Source organism: Seriola dumerili, unplaced genomic scaffold, assembly GCF_002260705.1.
Source record: "Seriola dumerili isolate Sdu_G_001 unplaced genomic scaffold, Sdu_1.0 BDQW01000025.1, whole genome shotgun sequence".
Classification (NCBI taxonomy): domain Eukaryota; kingdom Metazoa; phylum Chordata; class Actinopteri; order Carangiformes; family Carangidae; genus Seriola; species Seriola dumerili.
In genome coordinates, this window is record NW_019174280.1 from 1,196,499 (window position 1) to 1,215,156 (window position 18,658).

General features: G+C 41.4%; 1 protein-coding gene across 1 annotated transcript; it reads right to left on the minus strand.

Annotated features, from left to right (window-relative positions):
* Nucleotides 1-641: 641 nt before the first annotated feature.
* Nucleotides 642-9,617, minus strand: rad51 (RAD51 recombinase). Its single transcript, XM_022769121.1, has 10 exons — nucleotides 9,562-9,617; nucleotides 8,824-8,924; nucleotides 6,896-7,033; nucleotides 5,646-5,763; nucleotides 5,356-5,447; nucleotides 5,026-5,120; nucleotides 4,783-4,896; nucleotides 3,130-3,259; nucleotides 2,822-2,943; nucleotides 642-1,527 (listed from the first exon to the last, which is right to left on the minus strand). Exons 2-10 carry the CDS (start codon nucleotides 8,905-8,907, stop codon nucleotides 1,404-1,406), a joined length of 1,017 nt encoding a protein of 338 aa, XP_022624842.1. The 5' UTR covers nucleotides 8,908-8,924; nucleotides 9,562-9,617; the 3' UTR covers nucleotides 642-1,403.
* Nucleotides 9,618-18,658: the final 9,041 nt, after the last annotated feature.

Here is an 18,658-nt window from a genome sequence, read left to right on the forward strand (position 1 = left end):
CAGTTTTCTCTCAGGTCATTGGTGATCTAACATCACTTTAATGGCTCTTTGTGTTTTCTATTCTCTTGCAGTCACTGCTGTGATATTACGATGAATGAACATGTCATTTCCCAATATTCTGACTCCTCAATGAAAAGCTTATATGCACTGAAGAGACTCATGGATTACTACAGTGGTCCCGAGAGCTCAACACACAGCATCTTAAGAAAACGTATGCAAATAGACAAAACACAAACATTCAGAAAACATCATCAGTTTGACAACACCTGCTGCTAATACAACACAACAGAAGTGTTTCCAGGGGACACTAAAAAGTGATGAACCTGCTGGGACTTGTTCAATGCTTTGAGACTTTTGACATTGAACAGGTGTGTCCCAGATAGGTGCATTACTTTTTCTTTTAAGTTATTTTTAGAGTGTTGCATTCGCAGCACGTGTGAAGTTGTTTGTGTTTTGTCCGTTTGCATTGCTTTTCTCAAGTTGCAGTGTGTTGAGCTTCCAGGGCCACCGTACATTACAAACCCTGACACCACCCTTCCTCAGTAATGCATATGTGTAGCCAACCCTCCATAAGAACATGGTAACAGCTGACACAGTATAGAATCCTTCCATGATGACGATGCTAACACGTGGATTTAATAGTAAAAGAAATTTAATTTAGCTATTAATCACACATACAGAATACGCAAGGTTCTGGTGAAGAGAAAATGAAAACATCACTTTACAGAAATGTAAGGAGATCTTTGTAGGAAATCATTGTTTCAAATGCATCCTAGAAAATAAAAGCTTCACTGTTAGACATCCAGAGAAGACAACACTCAACAGAAAGATACAGAAGAAAAAATCCCACAAAATATTTAAGTTTTTTACAATAGTTTTTTCAAACCCACTCTTGATGAAACTGCAGGAGTGCACTGCGTTGAACAAAGACAAAAAAAAACTGCAGCCATTTTCTGTAATTATGACTTAGCATTTCATAATTATGAGATCTCACACATTAAAGGTCTAATAAGTGACGAAGAACTCACAATTACCTAATAAATGTCATGTTGATATTTTATGAATGTCATGAGATTTCTTGTAATTAAAGGGATGCTAAATCATGAGCTACCAATCAGGTAATTATAGAGTTTATCTCATCATAGTGTAACAGATCTCATAATTATGAAATACTACGTCAGTTTCTTTTTCCTTTGAGTGCAGAAAACTAAACTTTTCATCCTGCTGTTGCATCACTGGGCTGCATGAAGCCAGATGTGCAGCTGGACCGTCTCATCCACTCAGTGAAGACAACTCATAATCCCATCAGTCTGAGGCCTCGTGTGACAGCAGTAGTATGGGGCACTATAGTCCAAGAGACAGTATGTTTCCCAGCACCCTCTGGTTCCTGCCTCTCTGCCCGCTCAGTCCTTGGCATCGCCCACTCCGTCAGCATTAATGGCGAACATGGCTTCAGCCTCTGGCAGGCAGGGTGAGTCGTAGATTTTACAGATCCTCGTCTCTCCTCGGCCTTTCCTCAGGTACAGACTGTGAGAATAAGACCAGTGTTAGGAGTAGTGTTACGAGGGATGAGACCACACTGTCATTAAGCTGCAGTTGTCAAAGCATTTCAGCACCTGTAGTTCACCTTTCCATGTACACACACTTCATTCTGAACAGACATTTAGAAAAATTGGACACATTGAACATTACAAAGCACAGATAAGAATGGGGATAAAATGGTAGCACAAGCATCCTGCCGACACATTCAAACACGTCAAAATCAAGCAGAGCCAACACGACACTTTAATCGGAAAAAAAAGATGAGGACAAAATAGGAGGATCTGTGCTATAAAGCCAAACCAGGATTCTCCACTCAGATGTGTCTGTAGCATGTGCAGCTGTAGTCAGTGGAGGACTCACTGAAATCAGTTGATCCATGTTCAGATCCTGCTGCTGTGTATCTATCTGAGAGGAGCTGTGACACACAACATCCACTGACTGAACAGTAGAAGGAGGAGCATGGATATGAAGAAAATCACCATAGTGCAGTACACATGGCTGACTGTACTGCTGTGTAATGTTTCACACGGAACATTCAGAATTGGCGCAGGAGAGGACGATCATAGTGCAGCTTATGTTACTGTATCTTTAAATCAGTAAATAGCAAAGCTGTTTATTCATGTCACGCAAATGTACGAAAGTCAATTACATGTTAATCTGCATGAGAAATAAAGAACAAGGACTAGATTTCCTGCCTTGTGGTTGTCGCCTCTGCCAACCAGCCAAGTTACAGGAAACTTGGAATCTCTCCTTCCTGAGTTACAGTGTTGAATAATGACCAGATTTTTTTTATAGAACATTATGATGTCACAGTGAAGTTGATGTTCGACCTTTTAGATATAAAATGTCATCGCTTCATTTTGTCCAATTCGACATTTGAGTTAAATTGTGTCACAATTAGTGAATGAATTTGTGAGTTATGGCCAAACATGTTTTGAGGTCACAGTGACCTTTGACCACTAAATTTCCTTTCATCCTTTCCATTCAAGTGAATGTTTGTACTAGGGCTGGGCAATATGGTCTAGAAGTAATATCGGGATATTTTTAGGCTATATTTGGATATTTTGAAATCTCCTGTATGGAACTTGTTCGCAATATTGTCATTTACTACATCCCAGGTGGAACAAGCAGCGATACATCGAGTATATTCCATATTTTACAAATTTAAAGAAATTCCCTCAAGATGTTACTCAGATATTGTGTTCACGAGAATGAGACGGACTGACGACGTGTCTCAGTCTGATGAAGAGAAACACTTTTTCTTCACTGCATCACTCACCGTGTAGTGGAAGCATGAGCCATGATGTTGCCACCGATTGGTTTCTTGGGATCTGCAGAGAACATGGCTGCCCCGTCCACCTGTGCTACGACCTGGTTGGTTATCACCACAGCAACACCAAACTGTGACACAGATCAGATAAAAATATGAAACATCCTGGGTCAGTATGCATCATATGTGGACTGTGTAGATTCAGTCCGTTAAATTGGACTGTGAACATGACTAAACTAGAATAAAACACATCACAGTATCCTGGATACATGATGACACCACCAGACAACCAGGACAAACCCCCCTTCCTACCCTACCTCATCTGCCAGCCTGAGCAGCATGCGGAGGAAACGTCCCAGGTGTCCCTGTCTGGCTGACAGCTCTCCTCTACCTGAGTAGTCTGTTCTGTACAGAGCAGTGGCACTGTCCACTATCAGCAGAGCATACCTGACACATAGGGAGAGAGAGAGCGTGTGTGTGTGTGTGTTAGCTGCAGGGATACACACAAGACAAGACAGTCACATTGAAACGTCACAACAGATACAAACATCCATGGAAAAGCAGAATGGCTAATGCTGCAGCAAGTGTTCAGTTAGCGCTGCAGTGGTTACATTTATTAAGTTTCAAAAAACAAACTCATTGTGGAGATAGAAAGTGTAAACTGTAATATAGACAGCTGTTGTCCTTCTGAAAGTTTCTCTAGAGCTCAGACAGACCATCAGGTTCTTGGTCTCCTCTCTTCTCTCTGATGTCTCAGTTAGTCCAGGTCCAGCTCTAAAGAGTCCTGGTTGTTTATGTTCATATGGTTGTTTACAATAGGGCTGTCCCAAACGATTATTCTTTAAACGATTAATCTAGCGATTATTTTTTCGATTATTCAACTAATCTAACGATTATTTTTTTTATTAACCTAACAGTAATTTTATTGCAATTATTTTCCAGTTAGTCATTTAATATAACAATTTGCCCCGTTCAACACACACACACAGACAAATGAAGATGCACTTTGCAGAGTCTGCAGACTACCGCACTGTTGGTGTCAAGATTAAAGTATTCCCAAACTCTGGAGGACCGTGTGTGAGCCTTTTTTGCCGCGTGTTGCTCCACACGCTCCGTCTTACTGCTGGTAGACGCCGCCATGTTGTTCAAATAGATTACACAGACGCAAATCATTCACGTAGTCAATGACTTCAATTACGTCACCGCGTTGTCCCAGCCCTTGTGCTGCGCTTGTATCCAGGTAAACCAAAGACGATGGATATAAACTCTAAATTCTATAATTAGAAAGTTCCGGTTTTGTTCTATGAACATTTACCCTGTGTGGTTTTACACGACGCGTCAACACTAAAATTCCACGTCGAATAATTTTTATAATCGACAACGTCCATTACGTCGGATAATGGTCCCAGCCCTAGTTTACAATGAATGATGGAGACCACTGTTCTTCTCAGGAACCTTCAGCAGAAATGTTTTTGAGCCTTGACACAGTCCTGTCTCTGAGCTCTGCAGCATCCTTCCTCCTCATGGTTTCTGCTCTGATCTGCATCGTCAGCTGTGAGACTTTATATAGACAGGTGTGTGTCTTTCACATCATGTCCAATCAGCTGAGTTCACCACAGGTGGACTCCAGTCAGGGTGTAGAAACATCTCAGAGATGATCCAGAGAAATGGAGGAGCCTGAGCTAAACTTAGAGTCAGAGTAAAGTGTCTGAATACTTTTATCAATGTGAGATTTCAATTAATACTTTTTAATATATACTTGCAAAACTTTCTAAAATCCTGTTTTCACTTTATCAGTATGGGATACTGGGTGAAGACTAATAAATGATTTTTATCATAAAACTGCAACAGAAAGTGAGAAAAAGGTGAAGGGGTCTGAAGACTTTCTGAATGAACTGTATGGTTATACACAACAGCATGTCAAGCACAAGGTAATACTCTGAAAGCACAAGCATTTTGTACTCACTGACCTGGACTCAGCCATCATGGCAGAAGCTTGATACAGCAGCTGGGTCTGATGATCTGTGTTGAAAGCTCGAGCGTAGGCCACGTTGTCTAGAACATCACTCCCTACCAGCCCATACCTGATGACAGAGAAATGACATCACATGAAACATCAGGCATGGAGGGGGTCAAAACTCCAACAACAACTTTATTGTGAGACCAATGTGCTTGAGCTTGTGGCCTTCATCAGCTGATGAGTGATGACTCACCTCTCAGCTACAGCAAGGAGTCTCTCTGGTCTGAAGGTTCCCTCTGTGTCAATGTACATGGCTTTACCTTCTCCGCCCCCCTGATCAATGGGCAGCTGTGGACAAAAAGGACAGTGCCATCGTTTTGAAATTTTAAGCACCTGATACTGTGTAGACATTAAGAACTGTAGACACACCTTCTTCATGATTTGATTTTTTCTTCTTTAAAATTAAAGGATAAAGTTTCTGTGATTTTCCTTTGTCATCTGATCGTTACACAACGCTCTGACTGCATCACAACTTTTTGTGACAGCACTGAGGCTTTCTCAGCAGAATAACTTTGGACTGTACCTGACACGTGACAGCGAGTGTGTGGCACAGCTGGGTCTTTCCCGTGCGAAACTCTCCAAACATCTCTGTGATGGAGCCCGTCTCAATCCCACCTGCAGGGGAAGCAGGAATCAAATGAACATAGTTTTGCTGCCGTATGTAATTACCGTGTTCACACAACACAACCTGGGTCTAATGAACATCTCAAAACAGGACTTTGAGATAGTGGTTGGCCCAGTATGTGCCAGATGGTGTTGTTCCACAAATTCAGCATTGACAATCAGGGTGAACGTCACGATAGATAGACAGACCTTGTAGTAGTTTGTCGAGCTCCTTGGAGCCTGTGGAGATCTGGATGATTTCTGCTCTCCTCTGGTGGAACTCAGTGGCTGTGGTGAAGCCCATAGGCACCAGTTTGGCTGCTTCAGTCTGGCATTGAAGAAATAATAAAACAAAAAAAAAAATTAGAATATAATAAACTTTTTTGGTTTGGCACCTTTCATACAAGAAATGCAGCAGGAGGTGCTTTAAGAAATTACATGCACCAAGTGCTTCACATGAAAAGACATATGAACACATGAACATGAAAACATGGTAAAAACATTAAAGATGGAATAATAATAAAATAACAGAAAAAATTAAACAAATAAATAATTAAAATAAGTTAAAAATGGATTACATAGAATATATCACATCAGTAAGACACAAGTCCAACATTTCAGAGCTGGTTAAAGGTCATGTGTTCCATAGCTTTGGACCATAACTGACAAAGGCTGCATCCCTCCAACTGTCACTGGGAACCTTCAATAAAGCAGCAGATGATCTCAGTGTTCTTGGAGGTCTATAGTTAACATGGAAGTTAGAGATGTAGCTTGGTCGTCACCCATTAAGGGCTTCATACATAAGGAGGAGGAGCTTAAAAGCAATTCTAAATGTAACAGGAAGTTAAACTGGCCTGATGTGGTCTCCGCTCTTGGTTCTGGTTTACAGCTGAGCTGCAGAGTTTTGAGTGAGCTCAAGTCTCAGGGTTTCTTTTGATTTATAAATGGCCATACTTCAGCTGTTTCTAAGGTGGAGAGATGATGTTTTCTTCACCTTGATAATGTGGGAATTGAAGCTCAGATATGAATCTAAGATAGTCTCAAATCACAGAGACTTGTAACCTCAGGTTTAACCTAAAATACAGTATTTAAAAATCCCAGCACAAGTCCAGACATTGTAGGTGTAGTGCAACACAGTATCTACTGCACAGCCTGTTTCTCAGCTTCATTCCTGAGTGAAGGAGAGAACTGAGCTTATGTCTGTTTCAATCAAATTCATCCATGGCCCTGCCAGACCATAATGAGAGTGAGCCACTAATATACAAACTTGGCTTTGAATACTGCTCATTTTCTCTCATTCTCATTTCACTAATTGTAGAATCTGCACAAGAAACAAGGTTGTCACTTCAAAAAATCTCCACCACTATCAAAGATATGTGCATGTGTGGTGCCAGCAGAAAAAATGAAATGCTGCATCAGGACTGTGCAGCCAGAACTCATGAATTACTGTTGTTTCTTACAAGAATTTTGTCAGCTTTGGCCTCACTGATGCCCTTGATGTTGAGCAGCTCCTTCTTGGGTGCATAGGCCACTGCCTCAATAGTGTGGAAACCTGCATCCTCCATCTTCTTGATGTCACTGGCACTTATCCCACATTGCTGCAATGGGAGAAGTTGGAATGAGAGACAGCCACATGCAAACTCACTAGGAGATAGAAGAACGAGAATTAATATATGTTTCACAAGTATGATGGAAAACCAGTTAGGACAATAATGCTTGAAATTAATACAATATCTTATTTTTCAGTTCTTCCCAGCAGCATGACAATAAATTCTATTGATATAATTAATTACATGAACACGAACTGGACCCGGGTGAGCAGCAGAAAATGGAGGGATGGACAAACCAAATGAAAATGATTAATTGTTCAACACTTCAACACCGTTCTGAGCTGCTGACTGTAGCAGAGGCAGTGACGGTATTTGCTGCAGTACAATGGTGCAGAATCAAACTCCAAAAAAAGCCTCCTGCAGCACAATGAACTGTCACCATAGTCCCACTTTTAGATTAGAGGTGTAGAACAGTGGTCACAAAAGTTTTTTGCACCATGGACAGGTTTCAGAAAGACAAATTTCTCATGGACTGGTTGTTGGGCCATAATAATTCACTATTAGCGAAACCAGCGTGATGCTGTGGTGTAAAAGACACCGGGAGACAACAGACAAAATAATGAAAATATCTCTTCTCTGTTTGTTGCTTGTTGAACAGGTGGTTTGATAAAGTTCTTATTGGCCTTTTACTTTTTATTGCACTTAAGGTAACATAAAGGTCAGTGATGGTTGTCATCAACTGCAGTAATCTTCAGTTATCTCTACTTCACCTGGTTCTGTGTCCAGTGCAGTGTGTGTACTGCAGCCCCACCTCTCCCAGAGAGCAGAGAGCAGAGGACAAAGAAACAGTGCGACCATAAATGATGAATAAAAAATAAATATATGGCAGTTAATAGTGACTGGGCGCACAGAGACTAATCAAAGCTGCCTTAAACAGCCTATTATCAGGCAATTGTTGCATTTTACGAATTAAAAAAAATTAATTAATTCGTCCTCTCTGTGCAGCCTTGTAGCAAATATGCTGCGGCCCGGTACCGGTCCACAGCCCGGTGGTTGGGGACCACTGTTGTAGAACATCTCTTGAGAGCTGCAATCACAACTAACTTTACTAGCTACAGCAGCTAACACACAAGATATAACAACTGTAAATGAAGACTTCTTCGGCCATTTTTAAAAGGAAACTAAATTACATTTTCAAGACTTTAAGACCCTGCAGATTCCTTACTAGGTGATTTTGGTATTACATATGGTATTACAAAGCAGTGACGTCTAAACCACTAAATTGGAGCTTGCCCCATAAACACAGAAACGCATGTACAGATTAGGTATAATATTATATATATCATAATGATACTATTTCTGACACAGTATGTCAGAAACCCTTAGTGCTTCAGAAAGTTAAATTTTCGGTAGAGGCAAAATTCGCCTCTGAGCTGTCATTGGTGCCCAGGTGCTCCTTAATAGTTAGGACGGGTCAAACGCAGCAGCAGAAGGTCCTCACAGGAAAGTAAAGAAAAGGTCACAATTCACACGTCCGTCTGCTGCTAGCTCAAGCTGGGAGAAGGGCAGTCTCCCTATTCACTACAACTCTGGACCTGCAGAAGGTCCCTGATCAGCTTCATGGAGTTACATAAAGACTAAAAGGTGAAAAGGGTAATCCCACCCACTTCCCTTTCATTTCAAACAAGGTACATCTGTTAAAGGAAGGGGTCGTATCCATGTTTATAGATGTCAGCTTGAGTTGCTCTCTTGGAAAGGAAAATTGGAAATTACATTTATTCGAGTGCAGTACATTTAAGAAACTGTCCAAAAGGAACAAAGTGAACTCAGACTAGTACCTCCAATCTGGATAGAGGTTGTGGTCCGAAGTTTTCTTCCTCCTCCACCTCTGCCTCCACCCTGGCCTCGCTCCTCATAGCCATGGTCCGAGTATGGAAATCTGGTCAACAGAGAGGAAGAGGATTCATAATTCTGTCCCTTTGCTTTCCTGATCTTGCAGACTGGGTAACCACCAGAGGGAAACATGTTTCTAAACAGTGACCGTCTTCGCTGAATGTAATAGGCAGTGATGCCTTTGTTTACCTGGTTTCTCTATGCTACCGCTCTAGGACTGTAAACACAGTATGACAATATCGTTAGTTAGTTGTTGTCAGAATGGAAATATGAACGTGACCTTCTGATTTGTCACACTTTGCAAAATGAGGCTATTCAGTCAAAGCCCTAGTAAGTTAACAGACTAACCTTTTACATCAGAAAACATTTGCTTATAACGTTTCGTACCGCTACAACAATAAAACAAGGTCAACCGATGTATCTTCTGTTGTGAACCAGCTTAAGTAGAAGTATCATTAGCATTTAACACATTTGATAACGCTCTTAGCTTGTTAGCATTGGCGCTGTTTTCTCATCAGTTCGCTACATTTCAGCCGTGGAGCTAGTGTTAGCCGTTGACAACACTCCTGGACGGCCAGCTAACGAGTTCAACACAAATTAACACTTATGTCTTAACTCTGTGCTGTAATCATATGTCGTGCGGGCGGGCTTTACTCTGACTTTAGTCTACAGACGGTACCTACCTGATGCTTCTTGTTTCCCTTCGAACTCCGCCGTTTGATAACCAAAGGTCCCGCGCTCCACACTCAGTACGCACCAATGACACGCAATGACGTTAGACGTAAAGACCAAGTGGTAACGCACCATGACGTCACTCATTGGTTTGTGAACTGCACAAACAGGACACAAAATGTAATGCAAGGAATTGGCATGATGTCTGATATGAAGTCACAATTCAAAAGTAGCATTATGTTAGATGGTGTATGCTTCACAGACAAAACATGTAATAGTAGTCATATTAGGAGACTTTGCCAGTGTTTCACAACTCCTCCTATCAAGCTGTTTTGGAACTCTAGATTTGAAAATATTAATTATCTTTAATTAAAAGAGAAATACTGTGTAAACAAAATTCATTTAATTCATTTAAAGTTCTACACTTGATTTATCCTGTAAACCAGGTAATTTACAGATTAAGAGACAATATTGATGGAAAATGTGTACTTTGCAGTTACAAAGCTGAGAGTATTTATCAGTTGACAGGGAGAAGCTCAGGTGTGTGCAACAAGGTTAAATGCAAAGAAGGACTACAGAAGGAAAGTAGAGAGGAAGCTGCAGCACAACAACACCAGAGAGGTTTGGAGGGGGATGAGGACCATCACTGGCTATAAAGAGAAGAACAGCCAGGCAACATCAGGTGATGTGGACAAGGCCAATGAGTTCAACCTGTTCTACAACAGGTGTGACACAGCCTCACCTGTTCTCTCTCCCACTGCAACTCCCTCCACACTGGGGTCAAGTCTCCTGTCCTTCAGCCAGTCAACATTAGAGGGAAGGACATTGAGGTGGCTGCACGCTTATAAATACCTAGGTGTGCACCTGGACAGTAAACTGGACTGGTCCCTGAACAGGGATGCCATCTACCTGAAGGGGCAGAGCCAGCTCTTTTTCCTCAGGAGGCTCAGGTCCTTTGACCTCTGCAGTGAAAAGCTGCACGTTTTATCAGTCAGTGGTGGCCAGTGTACTCTTTAATGCTGCAGTCTGCTGGGGCAGCAGCATGTCCAACATGAACACAAAGAGACTGGACAAGCTGGTAAAAGAGGCTGAATCTGTGCTTGGCAGGAGTCTGGACTCACTCAGGACTGTTGTGGAGAGATGCATGCAATGTAAGATGGAGGCCATCTTGGACAATACCAACCATCCTCTCCACAACATTCTGGCAGGACAGAGAAGCAGCTACAGCTGCAGCAAACCTCTCATCTCACTGCGCTGCAGAACAGAGAGGTTCAACTGTTATTATTATTATCAACAATGAGTTAATGGACACATGAATTTTCCCTAGGGGATAAATAAAGTATCTATCTATCTATCTATCTATCTATCTATCTATCTATCTATCTATCTATCTATCTATCTATCTATCTATCTATCTATCTATCTATCTATCTATTTTTTGAATGCCTATCTATTCAATTGTTTTGGTTAGATATAGAATATTTCTTATAGATGCTGACTGGTTCAACTATTCATTTAGAAAAAATATATTTTTTTATGATAATAATGACATTAACTGAAAAAAACTATTTATTTTGAATCTTTATTTTATATGGAAAATACTTCAGCCACTAATGCAAATAGTTCAAAAGAAACCACACATACAACAATTCCAAATAATATTTTGACACTATATTGATTCATTACATGACTGAAGAACAGTAAAGCTACAAAAACAGTAGAAACTTGTAAAGCCTTAAATCATTTAAAAAAAAAATTATTATCTTTGTTTCATCATCCTTATATATATGTTGTAATTATTTCCTTTGTTGTATTTATTTTAACATAAATTGTGGCAAGATGTTTCTAAGTTTATCTTGGACAATATTACTTGCAGCTTTAAGCTTCTACTGGAAAATGTGTTTTTTAGCTTCTTAATGATCAACAAAAAATATCAAAAAGTATATTTTATAATAAATCTCATTATATTATTTGCAAAGTTTTACATTCATAAATGTTAATTGGTTAAAAATGAAACCGAACTTGTGTTTTCAATTGTTTTCAGTTAAGAAATTGAACTGTATATTAAGACAATAACCTCGTCAAAAAAAGCTTTTAAAACTGTGAAATTGTGCTCCCATTTTAATGTTTTCACTAAAGTCACTTTCTATTTATTTATGTTTACCCCTGGCATATACACTTTTTTATGACATTATTATTTTTATCTCATTATCAAGACATATATAATTTTATGTTTGTATGTTTTTGAATTGCTGCTGTTATTTGTCTTATGGATTTTGGGGATTTTCTGATATAAAAGGAGAAGAAAAAAATAAAACCATGTATTATACAAACCATGACTCTGAGCCATGGATGTACTTATATACAGGTGCATCTCAAGAAATTAGAATATCATGGAAAAGTTCATTTATTTCAGTAATTCAATTCTAAAAGTGAAACTCATATTATATAGATTCATGACACACACGGTGAAATATTTCAAGCCTTTATTTCTTTTAATTTGAATGATTACGGCTTACAGTTAATGAAAACCCAAAATTCAGTATTTCAGAAAATTAGAATATTACATAAGACCAATAAAAAAAAAGATTTTTAATACAGAAATGTTGGCCTACTGAAAAGTATGTTCATGTATATGCACTCAATACTTGGTCGGGGCTCCTTTTGCATGAATTACTGCATCAATGCAGTGTGGCATGGAGGCGATCAGCCTGTGGCACTGCTGAGGTGTTATGGAAGCCCAGGTGTCTTTGATAGTGGCTTTCAGCTTGTCTGCATTGTTGGGTCTGGTGTCTCTTATCTTCCTCTTGACAATACCCCATAGATTCTCTATGGGGTTCAGGTCAGGTGAGTTTGCTGGCCAATCAAGCACAGTGATACCATGGTCATTAAACCAGTGTGGGCAGGTACCAAGTCCTGCTGGAAAATGACATCAGCATCTCCATAAAGCTTGTCAGCAGAAGGAAACATGAAGTGCTCTAAAAATTTCTTGGTAGACGGCTGCGTTGACTTGGGACTTGATAGAACACAGTGGACCAACACAGGCAGATGACATGGCTCCCCAAATCATCACTGACTGTGGAAACTTCACACTGGACTTCAAGCAACTTGGATTCTGTGCCTCTCCATTCTTCCTCCAGACTCTGGGACCTTGATTTCCAAATGAAGTGCAAAATTTACTTTCATCTGAAAAGAGTACTTTGGACCACTGAGCAACAGTCCAGTCCTTTTTCTCCTCAGCCCAAGTAAGACACTTCTGACATTGTCTCTGGTTCAGGAGTGGCTTGACACGAGGAATGCGACAGTTGTAGCCTATGGCCTGGATACATCTGTGCGTGGTGGCTCTTGATGCACTGACTTCAAACTTGGAGTAAATGTGGAGAGGGAATCAATCTGCAAATCATATGCATATATTTTGGAGGTGCCCTGTCACAGAGTTAGTATTTGAGAATACATTTTCCCACAGGAGATGAACAACACTCAGTGGTGTCAGAAGAAAAAGACAGACTAGGATGGCTCCAAAAAACAAGCAGTCATGGCAGCAGCAGCAGCAGCAGCAGCAAGTAAAACCTTTAGAGGTTTAGGATGGTAGCTGCCAGTGTCTTGGTCCAGTAGGGTGCCACTGGAAGAATCAAAGCTGGAGTGAAATGATACTGAATTTTCTTACGACTTAACGACAATTTTATCCAACTGGCTGCAACAAAACTGGTCCATCTGACTAATTCCCTTGCTGACTGGCAAAGCAAGAAGTACTTTTGTAGCTATGGACCCTGCCCACACTCAACACTGACAAACTGAAGGAGGCACTTTTTTAAGAAGCATGAGGTCAAAAGAGACTTACGGTCAGCACTTCCGTGCCCTCGACACTCCTGCAGACTCCTCAGGAGCTGTTTGCCCGCCTCAAGGACTTGTTCTGCAAGTGGGTAAACTTCTTCTGACATTCTGGAGACTATGGTCCTGGAGCAGTACCTCAGGGTTCTCGATCCTGAAGAGAGGAATTAGGTTAGAGAACACAATCCTGAGACATCAGTAGAGACAACATAGCTGGTTGACATCTGTCTCGGCACACATGGGTCAAGGGGCCACTACGCTGAACAGCGCCAAGCAAGGGGTAAGGCTGACAGGATGGTTAAGGGGGTGGTCCAGTCAGTAGCTCTCCTAGCCACCCTAGACCAAACAGACCAGTGTTTCAGGAGAACTCTACGATCAATTCTCAGCCAATGGACAAGGCACAGGTTGTTTTTATACAACTGTGGTGAGCCAGGCCATACATGTCCGGTTTGCCCCATTAGAAAGCACAAAGCCATCAGTCTCTGTTATGTCCCTTAACCTGAGTTCATTGTTACCCATGAAGGGCAGACAGACTTCCCTGTGGCCACTGTGCAGTTAAATGATAAGCCCCATACAGCCCTGTTGAGACACCAGTTGTTCCTAGGCCCTTGTTAAGTCTTCAGCTGGTTCCCAGTGAGTTATGGAGTGAGGGAAAAACAGTCCCAGTCATTTGTCTCCATGGACACGAGGAACAGGCCCCCAAAGCTGAAGTTTAGACTGAGGCTAAAGGACAGGTTACCTTATGGAAGTTGGTGTTTCCCCAGAACTGCACCACCCCATCATGCTAGGGAAGTCCTGCATGACCTCATCAGACAGCAGGGAAGGGTTTTTTGGTGTAGTTACATGTTCCAAAGCAAATCATGTTGCTGTTGCTCCAGTCCCTGAAGCAGGGACAACAGTGGTTACAGCTATACAGCACACAAAGCCACCCATTACACCTAAAGCAGCGTCAGTTACAACACCCATACATACCATACCAGACCCTCAGAGAGATACACTGCAGCTAATGCCATTCTATGGGAAAGATTATGTGACAGGGCCCACAGTCACACAGGAGGATGCAGACAGAAAGTGGGTGAATTTATGCTACAGCCAACAGAGCAGACAGAGCAAGAGTAACTTTCAGAGCAAATTTCTGCTCCAGAGCTGCAAATAGATTAATTGCCCCTTGACCTTGCTAAGCAGCAGCATGAAGGATCCACCCTATGGCACTGTTTTAAGCACGCTGAGGAACTGCTCACCAAGGGAAGTAAGTTCCCTTGGTGAGCAGTTCCTTATTGAAAAATACCATGTCCTGTGGGGAGGAAGTTTTGAGGGCAGGTCACATAATCCCTAGGGCAGGTCACCTAGGTTTAATGAAAACCTGCAGCACATTTCTAAAAGGTTTTACTCACCAGGGATGTGCAGCCATGTTAAGGAATACTGCAGGAAAAGCTACTCCACCTCTTGCTCCACTTCCTGTCATCAGTACTCTGAGTGCATCAGAGTAGACATAGTGGGCCCAGTGGAGAGGAGCCAGGCAGGGAACAACTTTATACTGGTCATTAGTGACTATGCCAAGATACCCTGATGATTTCCTTTTAAGAAAGGTGACAGCTAAGGCGGTAGTTTGATCCTTGCTGAAATTTTGTCTCAAAGGGATCACCAGAGATATGTTGACAGACCAGGGTCTGAATTTCATGAGTTGCACGCTCTCACAGGCCTATCAACTGTAAGGGATTAGGAGAGTGAGGACTACCCCCTGCAACCAACAGACAGATGACTTAGTTGAGCATTTCAGCGAGACTCTGAAAGGAATGCTGTGAAAGTTTGTCAGAGACTGAAAGCTGGCCACATCCCACCCTTTCAGCACCAGCAATTCACTCTCTGTTCATCAAGCTGTGGAGCAGTATTTGCCAGGACACATCTGGATCTGAGCCACCTGGAAGAGGAGATGAGGAAAGAGCTTCTACAAATCTTGCCCCTGCACCTGCTCCGAGAAACCCTAGGTCGCACAGAGGTCATCCAATCCCACATCACCTGAAAGGATCCCAAGCCACTTTGCTAGCCTATTTCCAGGATCCCAGAACGCTTGCTGCTGGTGTTGAAGAGGGAGCCAGAAGTGATGAGAGGACTGGGGGTTACTGAGCTGTCCTCCAGCCAATGGAACAGCCCTTGGTCCCCAAGAAGGATGGAACCATGAGCTTTCCACCGATCTACAGCAACAGCTGGTGGGAAAGGGAAAAGAGTTCATCGTGTACTCCTTAGCTGTGAGAGCAGCGACACTTCAGATATTGCCCAACTGTCAATTTTTATCCGCGGAGTGGACTCAAGTCTGTGCGTAACAGAAGAACTTTTGGGATTAAGATCAGTGCATGGCACAACTATGGGGAAAGATGTGTTTGAAGAGGTATCCAGGTGTGTTAGTGAAATGGGGCTGCCTTGGGATAAACTTGTGGGATTGACGACAGATGGAGTGCCCGCGATGTGCGGTCAAAAGAGTGGTTTGGTGGGGAGGGTCCAGGAGAAGATGCGGGAGGAAAACGGCGCAGGTGAGCTGACAGCGTATCATTGCATCATACACCAGGAGTCATTGTGTGGAAAAGCCTTGAGAATGGAACATGTAATGAGCACCATAACACGAACAGTTAATTTCATAAGAGCCAGAGGATTAAATCACCGACAGTTCAAATCTTTTCTGGAGGACTTAAATTCAGAATATGGTGACTTGCCATATCACACAGAGGTGCGATGGCTAAGCCAAGGAAGAGTGTTGAAAAGATGTTTTGAGTTGCGTGAGGAGATCTGCCAAGTTCATGGAAAGCAAAGGAAAAGACACAAGAGACCTCTGGGATAAAAAGTTGCTGTGTGAAGTGGCTTTTCTGTGTGACATCACGAGCCATCTTAATGCGCTCAACCTGCAGCTTCAGGGGCGGGGCCGTGTCATCACGGACATGTACACTGCAGTGAAGGCTTTTAAAACCAAGCTGCACCTGTGGGAGACGCAGATGCTGCAAGAAAACCTGAGCCATTTCCCATGCTGTCAAACTATGAAAGAGCAGGTCTCTACCTCTGTGTTCCCAAGTACACAGTTTGCAGAAAAACTCAGCATACTTGGTGCCGACTTCACACGGCGATTTGCCGACTTTGAAGCCCAAAAAAGCAGGTTTGAACTGCTCAGTAATCCATTTGCAGCTGACGTGGAAAGCGCACCACCAAACCTCCAAATGGATCTGATTGAGCTCCAGTGTAGTGACACACTCAAGGCAAAGTATGAGTCTGTGTGCGCTGCACAGTTTCCACGTTTCATCCCCGACACAATGCCCCAGCTGCGAACCCATGCTGCTCAAATGCTGTCTATGTTTGGCAGCACATACCTCTGTGAACAGCTGTTCTCTTTGATGAAGATAAACAAAACATCACACAGGAGTCGTCTTACTGGTGAACACCTTCACTCAGTCCTGAGGATTTCCTCAGCTCAAAGCCTGACGCCTAACATTGATGAACTTGCATCCAAGATGAGACACCAAGTATCTGGCTCAGACAAGTGAGCATCCACCAGAGCAGTAAACTGAGCTTTAATGCATGTTTCTTTCTTTATTGCTGCTACAGGACATTTTGATTTTTCTTACAAGGAAATTATTTTTTGGCTGTTGTTGGCCTGTAGAAAAATGTTGTCAGTTAAAAATTATCCAGAAAAGCTGCAGAAAGAGCTTTAGAAAATAAATGTAAGTGATTTTTCTTGTATTTAATGTTTAATGTTGTTGTTGTTTTTAGGTACAAAATGTCTTATAAGCTTTGTCAGTTCCAGGTTCAATTATCGACTACTGTGCATCACAGAGTGGCAAACTGAGCTTTAATGCATGTTTCATTTTTGCACTTTTTTTCTTGCTGCTACAGACACTGCATTTTTCTTTGAATTATTTTTTTGCCTGTTGTTGGCCTGTGGGGAAATGTTTTCATTAGAAATTACTATGGAAAGCTCCAGATAAAAAGTGAATACACCTGATTTTTAAAATTTATTTTATGATTAATGTTGTTATATGCTTTACAGGCTTTGTTAATTTCAGGTTCAATTCATGCAACAAGGTCATCGCAAGTTCTCAATAAACATTGAACCAGTCCGGCCCTCGACTTGTACCATTTTTTTTTTTAAATTTTGGCCCACTGTGTATTTGAGTTTGACACCCCTGCTTTAGAGCAATGTTGCTGCGAGGGGAGCCAGATAACGTCCAGCCTTGGAGGTATTGATGTTGTAGTGCAAATGCTGCGTGACTGTGCCATCTGTTTGTTATGTCGGATGGCATGCCAACAAAGCATTATTTCTTTATTTTTCTTTCCAGTCGAGTAATATTGTAACAAAACACACAATATATTATAAAATAAGATACCTAGACAGGAGCCATACAGGAGGGTGCCATTGGCTTATGAACAGGGGGTTCCCAGGTGAAGGCACCATGTATTGTTGAGTTGGTGGGGTGTTGAATTGTTTCATATAAGCAGTGCTATTTTTAATTGCCTTTTAAATGAGTATTTGCTTAAAAATGTACTTTAGTATGTTTTGCAACTGTAGAGTAGATATGAGGATATTGTGTGAATCAGCTATTAATTTGCTGTGGCAAAATTTGACTATCAAATACTAATCAATGTCTCTTAATAGGACCCATGATTTTTATTTTTGGCCAGGCCTGCACTGTACATAGTGCTGCACAGGAATGTCTGTTGCCACTGCTGAATAAATACACCTGGATTTTGTCTTTGTGTCACTTGGCCAAAACTTACATCCCTGCAAACTGGTTGGTCAAGAAAACGAATGAAAGACTGTATTGGAGTTGTTGATGGGGAAATGACAGAAAATGAGGACAGGGCAGTAAAGGAAATTTATACAAATTACAGATTTTTATTTAGTAGAGTTTAAAAGTAAAAATGTAAAAACATGTTTAATCTTGCCCAATAAACATAAAGTTGAAAAAAGAAGCTAATTCTTGCATTTCAAGTAATGGAAAGTCTAAACCACTTCTTTGTGTTTTACCTGTCCCTACACTGGATGCACTAATAAATAAGTTCTGTGAACAGACTCTTTTAGTTGACTCAACATCATTTGACGCAATTATTCATTATCATTATTATTATTTTTAATGTTTTCTGAGATTCCTTAACTTTATCCCCTTTTTCACACCATGGGAGTAAAAGGAGGGACATGAACATGACATTGTTCTCTACCTGCTGTAAAAGTTGAATACATTTATTTTTCTGAATGTTTTCTTTATTATTACAATTTATACGAAACAGGTAACT

What these genes read in the sequence shown, in the direction of transcription:
- rad51 (XM_022769121.1), bottom strand. Translation starts at nt 8,907, where the DNA reads ATGGCTATGAGGAGCGAGGCCAGGGTGGAGGCAGAGGTGGAGGAGGAA. An exon ending in CCAAAGCTGACAAAATTCTT is followed by an intron (nt 5,764 to 6,895) that starts GTAAGAAACAAC and finishes CTTCAATGCCAG; the next exon opens with ACTGAAGCAGCCAAACTGGT. An exon ending in CTCCTTGCTGTAGCTGAGAG is followed by an intron (nt 4,897 to 5,025) that starts GTGAGTCATCAC and finishes CTCTGTCATCAG; the next exon opens with GTATGGGCTGGTAGGGAGTG.